Here is a 16188-nt window from a genome sequence, read left to right on the forward strand (position 1 = left end):
GCAGTAGAGAGGTCCTCCAAGCTGCCTAGAGTGGCTGTGTGGGAAGTAGCCACTCTGGGCCCAGCAGGCTAGTATACAAAGAGGTGCTGGGCCAGAGCGAGTTCAGTTCCTTGATAGAGGTGGAGGAGAGTGGGTGGTGCCCTGGGCTGGCTGCTGGGACTCCACCAGGAGAAGGCCCTGAGACAGACTGTGTGTGTGACTTGGCCAGAGGGCTGAGTCAGCGAAGACCCAACACAATCACACACTCGGCCAGGGGGCGCTCGCGAGAGGTGAGTGCCACACTGTTCCTGGAGGAATGAGAGATTCAGAGCAGCTTTTTGGAAAGCCAGAGAAGGGGTTACAGTTGTTAAAGGTATGAAATCATCAAACCACAATTTGGGAGAGGAACCTATTACAAATGGCCAAGATCCCCTAACCACACCCCTAAGCTAAAGTCAGCCTGCAGGTTTCTGGAGGCTTCAATGGATTTCTCACCGAATAGTCATCATGTTAGTTTTCTTATTTCATTTCTCAGAATAAGGTTTGATTTTTCTCCCCCGCCCCCCTTCAATTTCAACGGATACGCTTCCTGCCCTCTACAGCTAATCAGCTACCATGGTCCACCCAAGCTGTGGATGAGGTGCTCCTTAGCTCTCTCTTGCCTATTGCACTGGGATGTTTTGATGCTTAATTAGGGATTAAATTAGGTCCCTTGGCATGTTGCTGAGCCATCCTTGGAAAGGAATTGTGTGTCAGGGGCCACTGGTCCTTCCCTATTTGCCCCATCCTGTGGTGGAGAATAATTTGCTGCTAGTGTATGCCAGCAACAAGTTAGTACCCACCGCGCTGTGCTGGCTCAGCTCTTCTGGCCAGTACATTGAGAGTATAGAGTCAGACTCCCGGTTGCTGCTCTGGGAGGGGAGTAAGTAGGTGTGTAAGACCCCTTGTCTCGGCATCCTTGGACCCAGGGTCTGGGTAGCCCATGAAGGGTTATCAGGAGGATGGCAACTTACCTCTTTCTCTTACTTCCTTATATAAGTGTACAGTCCAGGCTACTGTCTAGGAATCTAGGTCTTAATAGTTGTTAAAGCATTTTGAGAAGCTTGGATGAAAAGCAGTGTGCATGTAAAAGTAGTATTCTAGTTCCTCACTTTTTAAAATGTTCCTCCTGAAGGGAGCAGTGCCCTTTCTCTAGCGTATTTTAAAAAGAGTCAGACAAAAACTCACAAATTATGGTTGATTTATTTATTAGCCATTATTTTCTAAGTAACACTTAGATGTGAAACTTCTTAACCAGACTCAAGTTTTCTATACTTTTATGGTAGCTTGTTAACAGAGAGAGAATCCTGCCTGCTTTAACCTGTACAGAATGTAACAGGAAAACATTTAAATGCAGTTTCCAGATGCATATTTTCATTGATGGGCGATGACCTGTTTTGGGAAGGGAAACCATTAATGCAAAAAATGCCTTAACTGTTAACATTTCAGTTGCTTTAAGACACGTTTCATTGCTTTCCATTACATGCATCTTTGCAGTATACAGTATGTGCCTGAGTTTCCTGTCTTTTGCAAACATGATAGCTGTCAACCTTAGAACGATATTTCCAAGAACAACATATGGAACTATTAGCTTTAGATTATATTTCATTTAAAGGAGAGTGACAGGTTTTACATAAACTTTTCCAGAGAGTTTTCTAGCATGCAAAGTCTGAGCATATAAATCAGCCCAACACCTCTAGAGACTGAACATCAAACCAGTTCAAACGGTCTCCAAAACCACACTTTTGGCCTCCCTACCTGAGATTTGTGTCTGAAGACAAATGAGATGGAGAGAAGCCATTTCTGAACTTTATAAAGTGTGCTTAGTGTAGTGGTGGCAGTATAGTCTAATGGCTAGAGGATGGAGTGGCACTCAGGAGACCTGGGTTCAATTCCCAGCTCTGCCACTGACATGTTAGGTGACTTTGGGCAAGTTGTGTCCCCTCCCTATGCCTCAGTTATGCCATCTGTAAAGTGGAGATAACGATACTGACCTTTGTAAAGCACTTTGAAACCTGCTGATGAAAAGTGCTATATAAGAGCTAGGTATTATTTTTCCAAGTTCCCCATGTGACAAAGTTAAGCTGGGCAGCTGCAAGAGAGTCATTTTTTCCCCTCCTTAAAGTTTTGCTTTTAATGCCACATTGAAAAAATGCATTTTTGTTGCACATATTAAGTTTACTTTTGGATAAACACAATGAAAATATGGTTCTCTTGCTTTCCTACAATAGCTTAAGTCAGTAATACTTCACAGTATGTTTGGTCCAATTGTAACGCACTTCTTTGTACTGCAGCTATTTCACTTGGCTGAATGCTTCTTGACCATGTCAGTGTATTCCTGCACATCATCAGGAGATCCCAGGGCAATAGGTGGATATCCTCAGGCTCTCTATCCAGCATGGAAGGATAAAGGCCTTTTTTCCTATAAACTGCGAAGGGGTTACCTCCGGCTTCTCCAGGGTGAGAGGCTGCTCTCCTTACCGCGGGAAACCCCCAAAGCGGATTGCCTGTTTAGGGGAAGGACTGACATCTCGGGGTCAGTAGCAGGACACACACACACAGCAAAGGTATTCCCCTTTTGCTTTGTGTTTGTAAAGTGGTTCCTTTTTGTTTGCTGGAGGAACCGTCCTTGGTCCTGTCCTGAGGCCTACTTTGGAAGAACGGATAAGAGAACACAGAGGAGGAGGACAAACACTGTCTAAAGTGGGGCTGGTTTAACCCAGGCCCCGCCACTGCAAGAGAAGGAAGTGCAGAGTCCAGCGAGATGGAGAGGCCTTGCCACATCCTAAAATCTTGGTTGAAAAATCTGTAAGAAAACTGAATGATGCTTCAATGCTTGACGTATCTACACCAGATCTAACCATATGGAGACATCAGGTATGTAACTGTGGAGATACACCAACCCATTATCTGCATCTCTCCAAGGAAGGGCTGGACTTTGGGATATTAGGGCCCAATCCAACTCTTGAGGAAGTCTTTCCATTAACTTCAGGAGAGCTGGATGGGGCCCTTAGTGAGGTTCTCTTGAGCTGGAGAGAGAGAAGTAGATAACTTACTAATGGGAGGGAGACCTATCTCGTCTGTGCAGCAACAGGAACATTGACTCCCACCCAGAAATGGTGTGAATACCATCCTCCACAATGCTTTTCTCACAAATGACAACAGAGTGCTTTAGGAGAGCAACGGCTGAGCAGAACATTGGCTTCCGCTACATGGCCTCTAACAAATAAATTGGGCAGAGAGCATTATGTCTGAAGACCATTCCAAGCAGTGTTATTTAGGAGACATCTACACGGTCCGTGGCAGTGAGCATCCCAGCCCTGGTCGACAGCCTTGGACTTGCACCTAGTGCTCTAAACATAGCTGCGTAGGCAGCGCTTTGAAGTTGAGAGGTTTTTGTTTTTTCCTTTAAAAAAAACATATGAAAATAGTGTTTCCTTTAATAAATTTCATCAGTATTGTGAATCCAACACAACAGCATTGGTGATAGGAGACGGCCAGAGGAAAAACGACCCAAAATCCTAGGAATCCTGCAAACATCCAGAAACTCCAAAACATCATTCTCTATCTACCATGAAGAATTGTTTCATTAACAGGCATAGAAATATGAACTTAATATACCTGCCTGATGGATAGCTAAGCATGTCTCAGTTTCTGCTTGTTCTCAGAGTGGTGCTACAGAAGGGCAGCGTTAAGGTTGGTTGTGAGACTAACAACATACTTTCAACAGTTTGGGGCTAGTTTTGTTTTTGGTAAAGTGGAGCCTTAATTTGGAAGTTTCCAACTTTCTAATGTTTGTGGGGGGTTTTTTTTGAGAAAGGTACATTGTTCTCTTAAGGGTTTTTTTGGCTGACAATGGGATAGATCATTTCAACCTTAGCTCCAGGTTAACAAAGTTTTCTGCCCAGGGGACTTGATAAAAGAGAGATGGGCTGCAAAATTCAGACCTGCTCTGGATATCAAACCCCATCCCTCAACATTTCAAGTTGCTCAGAAAGGGGAGTTAGGTTTGGTCTATTAGAGATAGGGGTCAGCACCAAAATTTAGATCCATGTTAAGAAAAATCCTAAATCTTGCAGGTGTTCAGATGCAGAGTTTGTTTGGACCAGTCTCTATACATTGCCAACCACATGCCTATCTCGACTTCAGTGCTAAACCCATAGAGTGACAGGTCAGCGTCTGGTGCATACACAATTTTAAATTCTCAGGATCTTGCCTATTTGGTTGAACTTTTCCATTTCTTTTGGCACGTTAAGTCCCTTCTCCCCAACCCCAACACTGGACCTTTCCGCTAACTCATGTTTTACAGCGTGATTTACTGTGCGTTCATTTAGTCATTGCAAAAATACAAAGACATGGAAATGTTTTAAATGACTGAGAAATCTCCTGAAAATGGCGGCGTCTTTCATCTAAAGCATGTAAGTGTTAGAGAAACATCTGGTGTAACTTACCCTGCTTCTGCCTTAGGCCAAGACGGTTAAGCAGCTGACCGTTTTGCACTATGGCAATCAGCACTTATTTTCTTAAGATGAGCCATAGGACGCCACACACTTTCCTCTAAGACTTGCTTCAATCTGGCTCATTTTTTATCATTCCTTCTTGCCTTTTTTAAAAAAATTCTCTTCCCCCTCCATTTCAGCGGCTGAATTGCTGCAGGCAGCAGCCAACTTGAAAGATAGAAGTTACAAAGTAAACAGTCTTTTCAAGATGGCTCCTTCCAGGGCCATCCTTCACCAGCAAGCCCCAATCACCATTCCCTACCTAGGAAGGGAGGCCCAGATCCTCAAAGATATTTAGGCACCTAACTCTCATTGATTTGAACAGGTTAAGCACCTACCGACCTTTGAGGATCTGGGTGTGAGTGTCACACTAGCTCCATGATGACTAGGCCTCATGGCACTGAGGAAAGCCTGCTCCAGAAGGTGGCTGGAAATCCTGGTGCTGAGGGAAGCCTGCTTCAGAAGCCAGTTGTGCTTTCTGGCAGTGTGTTTCACTCTTCGTGTGCTTATCAGGGTGACCCAGAACTAGGGTGACCAGATAGCAAGTGTGAAAAATCGATACAGGGGCTGGGAGGTCATAGGCACCTATATAAGAAAAAGCCCCGAATTTCAGGACTGTCCCTATAAAATTGGGACATCTGGTCACCCTACCCAGAACTAGCATACAAGGCTGGACTTTTGAGATGGTTTCTAAGGAAAACACCTGGTTTTCAGTGAAGCCCTTGTTTTACCGAATTTTGTTCTCATCTGGGGGGACAAAGATTTACAATTACTTGCTTAATGTCACACTGTGGGTTGTACTTTGGCTCCCGTGTGTTTCTACCCTGTGGCTCTGACCATTGATAAGAATCCTTTTCCAAATGTGTCCCTAAGGGTGATGGGTGGGATGTGTATCAAGATACCAAGTTTCCGTATAATCAGTGAGGTTAAAGGTCACCTAGATGTGCCTTCCATCCTGCCTGAGGCCTTCTCATTGGAATATTCCTGAATCTTGCTGCAAGGCCCTTAAGGGTTAAAGGCCTGATTCAACTCTCATTAAAATGAGTAGATAGATTCCTTCCCATTGATTTGAATGGGAGTTGGTTAGAGCTCTCTATGAATTAATTTTCCAATCCCCTATATTCTAACACAGTTTCCTTGACTAGGGTGGAGTTCATATTTTTAAACTGTATGTTACAAAACAATAGGATAAAAGATTGGTACCCAGGAGTTATTGCTTATGGCATAGTGTGACTAGTATAGTTCTCAAAAAAAAAAAAAAAAAACAGTGGGCATGCTAGTTAGAGAAACCATAGCAGAAGCAGAGCTAGCTGAATAAGCAGGTCCAAATTTTCATAAACATTTTTGTATAAAATAATTGTCCTCCTTTGGGGAGTGGGGGGAGGGCGGAGAAGGAATTTGAAATTTAGATGAAAATTTTTGTCAAAATATCTATCTGGCTCCGGAGATGGAATTTTCACCAAAATGTTATTAGAAATTGCTGGTTGAAAAGCAAGTAAAAATGTTCACAAATATTTTTGAGAAATGTCTTCCTTTTCTGCCAAAATTCAATTTTTTTCAACCACCTAGAATTTGAACCCTGCTAGCTTGCAGCTCTGGCTTAAGCACAGCTGTAGCTAGGATGGATTTAATTGTCTCATGGAGCAAAAACCCCAGCTAAAGACATAAAGTGACATGCAGAAAGATTTGTCGTTCAGAGCTTTTTCTGCTGCATTGTATCAAATCCTTTAGCAACACTTAAGGTGGCATTTTGGTAGGTTATGGATGAAACTCAGCTAAGTACAAAGCTGATCTGTTATAAAAGAGATGCAGTCATTTTAGAGAAGGCTTTTTTGAAAGGATTTTGAAAAAATTATTATAAAAGAGAACCTGCCCCACACTTCTTTCCTAAAATCTCCTTCCTCGGGAAAGTCCTGGCATGTGATCCTCTGTGTCTGTTCATCAGCATGATACAAAATTCTCACTTTCCAATAAATATGCTTTGTTTTTCTCCTTGAAAAAAAATATATAAAAAAGTGTTACAATGTCTATTGTACAGTTTGTGTCCTGGCTACAGTATGAGGTCCGTGGGGGAAAGATTTTGTTTTGTTTAATACAAACAAACGGCAACTGGTGATGCCCTCTGGTTACAGGGGTTAAAAAATATAAAGGAGTCTTTACTGCTTAAAAGCATCAGTTCTACTGGTTTGAAATATTTCACTGTAAAGGCTTGTGGATTTTCAAAACGGCAAATGCAATGTTTATGTAGGCCCTTGACTGAATACTGGAAGAAAGAGGCATGGGCATTTAGGTGGCTTGAGAAGAATTTCCATGTCTGGCCACTTGCGGCTTGAACAGCTATTAGGATGCAGGCAAGAGGCAGCAGTCAAAGGTTAAGTTGCTCTTTTTAGTATGGGTATCCATGGTGGTAACTTTCATGGTGACGGTAGTCATCTTGGTATCCTTCCTGGTATCCCTGGTGATAGCTATGGTAACCATACCCACCATACTCGTCTTCTGGGCATCGCATGCCAAGTGATTGCTGAATTGCCATTTCCTGTCGCCGGAGCTGCATGGAATCGATCAAATCGTACACGATCACCATGGACCACATTGGGGAAGGGTACCAGGATTTGACGTTTCCATCTTTGCCAACCAGAAGCATGGAGAAATATTCAGGGCTGATTTGGAAATAATTGCGGATGTCTTTCACCAGGTTAGTAGGGACATCTTCTCGCTCCACATTGGAGCTTCCTAGAAAAGGATAGAATCAGGAACAATGCTGGTGTTTTGATTGCCCAGCTAAATGATAATTTGGAAAGTATGCTCTGTGGCTTTTTCTTCCTATTTTACTGCCCTCTGTAAAAGATCCTGGTCAATTTAAGGATCTCACAGCCCTCCTCAGCAGAGATTGACTTCAGGACCCCCTATTTCCAAAAACACAGGTCACTATCATGTGAGCGGAAGAAGAATTTATTTGTTTTAGTAGGGTTTTATTTGTTCTGCAGGCTGTAGCCAGCAGAGGGCGATATAATCACACACTCACGCAGGTGTCTGATATTCCATGCAATTTGGGGCAGTGGTTATATACCCCAAATGCGAGCAAAGGTGGTGAGGTTCCTTCCTGTTCTCACCTTCCTTTGATGGATGTACTTAATAGGGTTACGTAGCTGAAAAGCTCCCTGCCTCCAACATGTGCTGTGGTAGTGAGATCTCTGGTGCAAGGCTAACCCTGTATGGGCCTTGTGGCACTGAAGGAAGCAACGAATTGATGATGAAAGGAACCTTGAGTGAAGTCAGAGGCCTGCACATGAGCAGTAGCTGTGACTGTGCTTTATTAGCTTCCCCTTAAACCCTATAGAAAATAAGGATATGGACACCCCTTTGGCGAGGGAGGGGGCGAGGAGAAGCGTGCATTTGACCCACTCTATTTTGACTTCAGTGGGAGCTAAAGACATGCTGCACCTTGCCCCGTCCCTACCAATTATGGTGCCCTATGCAGCCCGAGCACCTGACCCCTCCCCGCAGAGGGTCTGGGCTGCGCTCAAGGCCTGCGGGGCTGCGGAGGCAGGAGCTGTGGGAGCCGCTTGTGGGGGGCCCACAGGCCCAGAGCAGCCCAGGGGATTGGCGGGGGGCCTGGTGCCAGCAGCAGAAAGCGGAACGACCCTCCCCAGCCCGCTCCACTCGCCCCGACCTAGCCATGTCGCTCGGGGGAGAGGGCTTGGGGAAGGGGTCCGCTTTAATTCTAGTCATATCTGTCCCTCTTACCACCCTTTCAAGCAAAGTTCCCAGCTGCCCCTTAGAAAAACACAGTGCTGTGTATGTGCCCTTCATGAGCAGTCATTAAAGACTGGGAAACCATTTCTCACCATTGATGGGATACAATTCTAAGACACCACCGATCTCTTCCCCGAGTCCTAGCAGCTTGAGGATAGTTATGTGGCGCAGACCTGCAAAGGAACGAGAGGGGCTTTGGGTGACACCAGAAATTTCCACTCAGTCATGGACAGATGTTATTTTAACTGTCCAGATCCATGCTTGCTTGTTGGGGTCCAATCCCACAAGTCTTCTGTGCAGGGATTGACACTGATTTCAATAGGAGTGCTGTACGTGAGCCAGCGACAGAAGCAACCATTCTGATCGGCTAGTCTGACCTCCTGCGTAACACAGGCTGTAGAATTTCCCTGAAATAATTCTACGGCCTGGTGGGCTTAATCAGGGGTTGGAATTTGGGGATAAGCTAATCCATACAGGCAGCGTGAAACTTATATTGTGAGAGCAGAGACCCAGCAGCCTCCAATGTGGTTCTGCTGCGTGGGAGGGCAACCACAGGGGACAGGCACACTGGGGAATTGCAGAGGCCAACTCCATGGGCATAACTTCCCTCACCCCCAAACCCATCTCCCATTGTGTGGGGAAAGGAAGTGGCACGGGTGAGGTGCACCAAGAGGGACACCGGGCAGGTGGATGCTGCTGCAGTAGCGGGTCATGGAGTGTCCTGGTGTGTGCATGGATGGATTCTTCAGAGGCTGAACGAAGGGGCCCTCTTGTCCCAAGCCCAGCCTTTTAAGTTGTCCCCTAAATGTTCTGCTAATGTTCTTACACTTGCATAAACTAGAGTGCAAAATATCTCCTGCCCAACTCTGGTGAGGTTTACATAATATCTCAGTACTTGTGTTTATTGTTTGACTCAGAGCGTCTTTTATGGGGTCCAAACAACAGGTGAGTTGGTGATCTTGCATTAGTTCCACCACCCAGGAGTTGACATGCCATGAGAAGAGCAGCTCATATGGTGTTTTGGCCTCCACCATGGCTCCCTGAGAAAATCCTGCAGTCTTTATTCAGTCAAAACTGCCATCAACTAAGATCTGCAGGATTTTGCTCTAGGCATTAAAAAAAAAAAAAGTGAACAAAGTAAATATAAATAAAGACAAATATTAGAACCTTAGCTCACCCTGGCACAAAGCTGCCAGGGCATTCATGTTAAGGCAGGTAAGCTGGGCAGATGCAATTTACTGCTCACATTTATAAATTGCTCATCACTTCCCCAAATTAGGGAACATATGCTCTGCCCCTTGGCTTTAAATGCATGGATTGTGAACAGTGTTCCCTCTAATTTTTCCCACACATGTGCGGAATGAATTTTGTTATGTGCACCAATATGGAGGTGATATGTGACACATCACCTTCATATTGGTACACATAACAAAATTCATGTGGTGGGGGTGGGGCAGAGAGGTTTGGAGTGTGGGAGGGGGCTCAGGGCTGCAGCTGAGGGTTGGTGTGCAGGGGTGTTAAGGCTCTGGCTGGGGGTGCGGGCTCTGGGGTGGGACCAGGGATGAGGGGCTCAGGGCTGGAGCAGAGGGTTGGGGAGCAGGGGTGTGAGGGCTCCGGCTGGGGATGTGGGCTCTGGGGTGGGGCAGAGGGTTGGGGTATGTGCAGGGGTGGGGATGGGCTCTGGGGTGGAGCCAGGGATGAGGGGCTCAGGGCTGGGGCCGGGCTCTGGGGTGGAGCCAGGGATGAGGGGCTGGAGCAGAGGGTTGGGGTGTCGGAGGGGTGAGGGCTCCAGCTGGGGGTGTGGGTTCTGGGGTGGGGCCAATGATGAGGGATTTGGGATAGAGGAGGATGCTCCGGGGCTATGGTGAGGAGAGAGGACTCCCTCCCAGCTCTCTCTCCCCGCAGCAGCACCTGGGCTGGGGGGAAAGGTGCCTCTCCCCGCTGCGGCAGCTCCAGGGCTGGGGCCAGGGGATAGGCACCCCTTCCCTGGCCGCGGCAGGTCTGGGACTGAGTTGGGGCTGGGAGAGGGGCACTGCGGCAGGTCCTGAATGGGCAGGTTCCCTGAGCACCTGTGCACTGCTAAATAGGCTGCTGCATGGCCATGCAGCTTACAGGGAACTTAGGTTGTGAGAGGCAGGGTGCAGAATCTCAAGTGGAGAAGCTGTAGGGTCTGGTAACTTATCAAGCAGCCTTAGAAGAGGCATGATGATCTCCTAATACTGGAAGGATGGTCAGTGACCACCACTGGGTGCAAAGCAAAATTATGTTACTGTATCAGACCATGAGTCCAGTATCCCACCCCCTGCCATACCAGATCAGCCCACTGGTCCATCTAATCTCATAGCCCTCTAGGGGAGTGTCCGGCCATGCTGGATAAGACCATTGCTCCATCTTAGTGTGGTATCCTGCCTTTGGCAATAGAAGCTTCAAAGAAGGGAAAATCACCCCTCCTAATTACTCCTGACCAATTGTTCAACCCTGCCCATGGGGATGAAAACTCCTTCCTGACCCATGGAGTAGTTGTTGGGATGAGATTTACAAAGGCATTTTAGATCCCTATCTTTCATTGAAATCAAGGGGAGTTAGGACCCTAAATATATTTGTGAATCCCACCCTTCATGCCTTGATGCATGAGATTTTGTTACTTTAGTTTGCAAAAAATCTCAGGAGATCCAAAGAGTAGTGAGAGCTTTATTTTAAATTAGTTGAAAGAAATGAAGAGAGAACCCCACCAAATGCATGAAAAAGTCAGCATGCAGAGAATAATGTGCTTATTCATGAGATGTACAGTGGCAAACTGTTTGGAGGTAACATAACCTGTAGTCCTCAAGTGGGAAATTACTATGGGGATCAGATTAAATCAGGCATCCATTTTTTCTTTTTTAGACAGAGGATTGGAATGTTGTCTTTGAGAAAAGATCATAGAGACGCACCAGGGTCCCAGTTAGTGAGGCACCTCTTTCTATACTGGGAAGAGTCCTAGAAGCTACTATTTCAGTGACTCAGAGGCAGGATGCTTGAAAATGCACAACTTGATTAAGGATATTCAACCATGGCATGAGGAAAAAAGGAGGGTTATGCCTTATTAACTTGCTGGAATCCCTTAAGGATATCCCCAACAAAGGGAAGAGAGTTAAGTGAATAGTGGCTGTATGCAGATCTTCAGAAAGTATGTGACAAAGCTCCATATCACACGCTAATTTGGTATCAAGGGAAGTGGAAGCGGCTGAGGGTGTGTATGACAGTGAGACTGTCATTAAGAGAGTGACTCTGTAAGTGAGATTGTGTGGATCCCTGTTTATTCAGGCACCACTGACATTCACTGAAACAGTTGGAGACTTCTGCTACAGAAGGCATTCCACTACATTGCTGTTCAACAGGGGAAAATCTAGCCCCTGCCACTACAGCTGCACAGAAGACTCCAGACAGTGTGGAGCTATGATGCGTGGAGGAGGCTATGCACCAGAAAGCTGGGCAGTGGTGTACTTGTTCCATTTACATGGCTGTTAGGGGAAGGCAGGGAATAGGCAGAGCTGAGTGAGCCCCCACTGCATGGATTCTTTAGCTCTTCCTTTCCAGTAAGGGCTACAGGCGCCCTGAAGGCTCTTCGTGCTAAGGGGCTGAAGTGGCCTCCATGAAGATGCTTTGCATAGTTGGGATGAGGAAGGAAAGAAGAACATAGCTCTCTCCATCCTTTCATGCATCTCCTTGCTGCCCATCCTGGTTCTGTATTGGGCTGATGATTGGTTCCTATAAGCACAACTTGCTTATACCACTAATTTGCTGAGCTGTGACAACAACAAGATGGACAAGCCCAGGGCTGTTCTATTGCTAAAAATGCCCATCAGAGAGAGAGTCTGAAGGGGCTTTAACTCTTCCCTAACCTAAATGAGGGATTTCAGAGGAGGTATCAGCATCGCCCACGGTATGCTTGGGTGGCAGCGGCTACTACGGTGCATGTCAGAGGTTTGTCTTCTTCCATCCCTAGCTGGGTGGGTTCGGTTAAGTTTTCAGCTGGACAGACCTTCTCAGGCTGTCTGGGTTTAGATCTGAGTGAAGGAATCCATCCCCAAATGGCACTCCGGAAGGATGTGGTCTGGGGAGCAAGAGCATAATACAATCGGACTTACCAAAATTACAGGCCTGTCCACTGAGGGCAGAAAGCTGCTGGGAATAGGCCCAGTCCTCGTCACTGGGAGCAGAGATCACCAGCAGCCTCCTCCTCCACCGGAACCTGGAAAGAGATGAGAAGACAACAGAGAAGCATTGTTCTGTGCTGCCTCAAGCGCCCTGAGCATTGTTTTGAATTGAGGGGTCAGTGTAGATATGGTATTTCACAGCCTTCAAAGTGCTTTACAGAGAAGCCAAGGGGGCCCATTGGACGCTACTGTGACTCACGTGATGCACAGTGCAGCTTGCTCCTTAGGGAACCACAGTGCATCATGGAAGATGTAGTCTGACCCAGGAGCCTGGCCCACAGGAGAGACTGGAGCCCTGAAGCTTCCAAACGGCAATTCCAGTGAAGCATTACAGCACCGTAAGTAGTTTAATGTCCAACTGACATGAAACGAAATGTTCCTATTCCGTTCCACAAAACGAACTGATCTTACCTGAAACAATGTTTCATTTCTTTTTTTTTTTTCCCTGATGGAAAATTGAAAATGTCAGCAAATTCAAAACTTTCTGAAGGAAAATTTTGATTTTTGCAGAAATTGCATTTTGAAGGAAAATTCCCACCCATCTCTAGTGGGGAAGCATTTTTAAAAGGTTTGTTAGTGTGAACTTAGGTGCTGAATGTGCTTCCCCTAACTTGCTTAGGGGGGGCTACAGAACTATAGAAAAACAGGCTTTGGGGGTATGTCTATACTGCAGCTGGAGATAGGTTTGGTAAGCTAGTGTGCTAAAAACAGCAGTGGCACTGGCAGCAGCCTGGGCTAGTTGCCCTGACTACAATCCTATCTGAGACCCTAGGTACGTACTTGGGTGGCTAGCCCATCACACTGCCACAGTTACATGGCTATTTTTAGCGCACTAGCTTGATTAAAACTAGCGTGTGTACGTCTACCCAAGTTGGAAATTACACAACCAGCTGCAAAGCAGATGTAGACTTTGAGAGCTTAGAGGAGATGTGCTACAGCACCGATACTCAGACTGCAGCTTTTAACCGCAAGTGGCTCTTTAATGTGTCCCCTGCAACTTTTTGCAGCATATAATATTAAAACACTGTGAGATTTAATTATTAACCAGTCTGTTATTAACCAATCAGGATGCTTTTACTATGTTATTAAGCTATCAACATGCACTAAGTTATTAACGTATTTGTTGTGAGAATAATATATAAAAACTAAATATTTCCCCCATCATTCACACTACTGTGGCTCTTTTGGTTAATGTTGATTACTAATTTGACTCCTGAACGCTGAGGTCTGCATATCACTGTGCTACAGGAAGCAGGGAGAGAAGGCGAGAGACGAAGAATGAGAAACGGGATGGGCAAAGCATCTTAGAAATAAACCCAAACTCTTCCCCCACACTCCCTTTTCCAATTTAGATTTGAACCTAGAACCAAATTCAAGCCATATATTTATGAAGGTTCCCAAATGTTTGGTCAATGTTTTCATTCATTATTTGTATTCAAATTAGAGATGGAGCCTGAGCTGCAAAGTTTGTATCCAGACCTGAGTTGTCTCAAAGTTCAGGTAGTGTTCAGATCTAGGACTTCGGTTCATCCCATTTACAGCTGGCATTCTCCATTAATTTCATAGTGTGGCTCACATCTTAATAGAAGGCTTATCTCCTCCCCTCCTGCTTGCCATGATCACCTCCTCCCAACATTCATGAATGTACACACCACCTCCCACTCCCATTTGTAAGTACAATGTCCCTGTGACAACTAGAGCAATTTCTTCCATGGAAAAGGAGGATGAGAGGAAGGCTGGTCTAGTGATTTAGCATGCTGACTTAGGAGACCTGGGTTCAGGTCCCTGCTCCACCCTGGCTTTCCTGTGTAACCTTGGGATAAGTCATTTTAGTGTCTCTTTCTCTCTCTCTGCCTCAGTTCTTCATCCTGTATATTGTGGGTAATAGCACTGCCCTACCTCAGAGGGGTGTTGTGACAGTAAATGTGATAAAGACTGTGAGATGCTCAGATAGTAGGGTAAGGGGAGCCATATAAGTACCTAAGAGAGAAAAGTACTGAGTGTACTCTTGGCTTCGTTTTAGCAGTTGGAACAAGGAGGAGCCAGCACCGTGTGACTAGCCAGCTCCCTGTGGACTAGAATCCACAGGCCAGCGTTTGGGAACCTCTGCAGCAGAGGAGTATAGGCCAGATGTAACTTGGGGGTCCAGATCCAAATCTGACCTCTCACAATATTTGGGGATGCTGGATTTAGGAGTTTTATTCAGTTTCATCTCTAATTGTCATACCTATGTTCTTCCCAGTTCTATCCAGGACTGGAAGAAGATAAAGCCTGATCTCAATTTTGCATGTCCAAACATCTTGACTAAGCATCTGAATTTTGGATGCTCAGCCAATGTGACCCTCCAAATCTCAAGATCTTTACACATTGCCATCTCTAGGTGATATAATGGCTATTGGAATTGGGAATTGTATTGCAGACTGGGATAGAAAAATCACCATAGAATTTCTCACAATACGCGTTACTTTTCAAGTTGTGCTATGCTGCTAGAAGAGCTCCAACTGGTTGCAGTCATACAGTTTGTATATGAATTAGTGAGGATCACCTGGCATTGCCCTATCCAAGAAGGGTGGTGATGGGGAAAGATTTGTAACCAGTCTCAAAAACCTAAATGAAAGGTTATTTAGTATTTTAAAACAACACTTTTCTCCATAAAGGTACCTCCCCATCCAAAACTAATTCGGTTTAAAAGAATTCACAAAACTGCAGGGCTATTTTTGTACCAGGAAATGCTCTTTTAAAGGGAGGCAGATGCTGCTGTAATAACAGTATTTACTTTGAGCACTTTGATACACGCCTATAAGACATCCCAAAGCTTCAAAACCTGTCAACGTCACCATTCACAGGTAACTATGAACCAGCTGATTGTCTTTTTGAAATTTTTGGGCTGAATCCAAAAAGAAAGGTTTACCCGCATGGTAATTTTCTGGGGAGGTTTAGCACAGATATAGGTGTGAGGTTTTTTCTGTAGCAGTGGTGGGTGAAATTCTGTGGCCTGAGTTGTGCAGGAGGTCAGACTAGATGATCATAATGGTCCCTTCTGACCTAAATATCTATGAACTCTAAGTAGGCCAGTGCTTGTGTCACAGCAAGGCCTTGTGGGAAAAAAGCCAGGACTTTTGTGGGGGCAGGGAGTTGCTGTTGTGTTTTTTTTATTTTAAGTAAAAAAACAAGTTACATTGTTTTTTAGGCTATTGATGCCAGCTGATGAGACTATGGCTGAGTTCCTCAGCCATACTGCATAGCAAAGAGATGCAAGCCAGCTCCTGACTAGCTGGTTTGCTGATGAGGTAATGGCCCTGCTTCCCCACCCAGGGCCACGCACTGAAGTCCGCTGTAGTCTTTGCAGTGCCTTTAATGGGCTTTGGATCCATTTCCCCATGGAGCATGGTGAAGAAACCAAGGGCAGCTCCTAACCAGCTGGTCTGGTGGTTTGGCAATCAATGGCCTGACTTCTTCATTCCCGTAAGACTGAAAAGAGAGATTCCCGGGAGGGAGCCTTGAGCCCTGAAGAGCACCCTGCTGGCAGGAGGGAAGACTATGTGGGAGTGTGTGGGCGGGGTGAAAGAAGGGCAAAAATCACGTCACCCTTTTAAAAAAACAAAAAAATCCAAAAATCTCCTTTGTGATATTTTCAAAATTTTAACATGGGAAAAGCCCCATCCTAGCTATAAGTAGGGGCTTAGAATGGAAATTTTGGATTAGAGTCTGCCGTG

General features: G+C 45.6%; 1 protein-coding gene across 1 annotated transcript in view; it reads right to left on the reverse strand.

The window, feature by feature from the left end:
* Positions 1–2135: 2135 nt before the first annotated feature.
* CCDC80 (coiled-coil domain containing 80) overlaps positions 2136–16188 on the reverse strand; it is a 31718-nt gene continuing 17665 nt past the window's right edge. The window contains exons 6-8 of the mRNA XM_007062093.4: positions 12404–12507; positions 8366–8446; positions 2136–7250 (exon numbers count right to left, since the gene is read on the reverse strand). Of these exons, the coding sequence (XP_007062155.2) occupies positions 6904–7250; positions 8366–8446; positions 12404–12507 (532 nt within the window). The 3' untranslated portion in view covers positions 2136–6903. The remainder of the gene's footprint in view (positions 7251–8365; positions 8447–12403; positions 12508–16188) is intronic.

This window comes from Chelonia mydas, chromosome 1, assembly GCF_015237465.2.
Source record: "Chelonia mydas isolate rCheMyd1 chromosome 1, rCheMyd1.pri.v2, whole genome shotgun sequence".
In the NCBI taxonomy this organism is placed as follows: Eukaryota; Metazoa; Chordata; order Testudines; family Cheloniidae; genus Chelonia; species Chelonia mydas.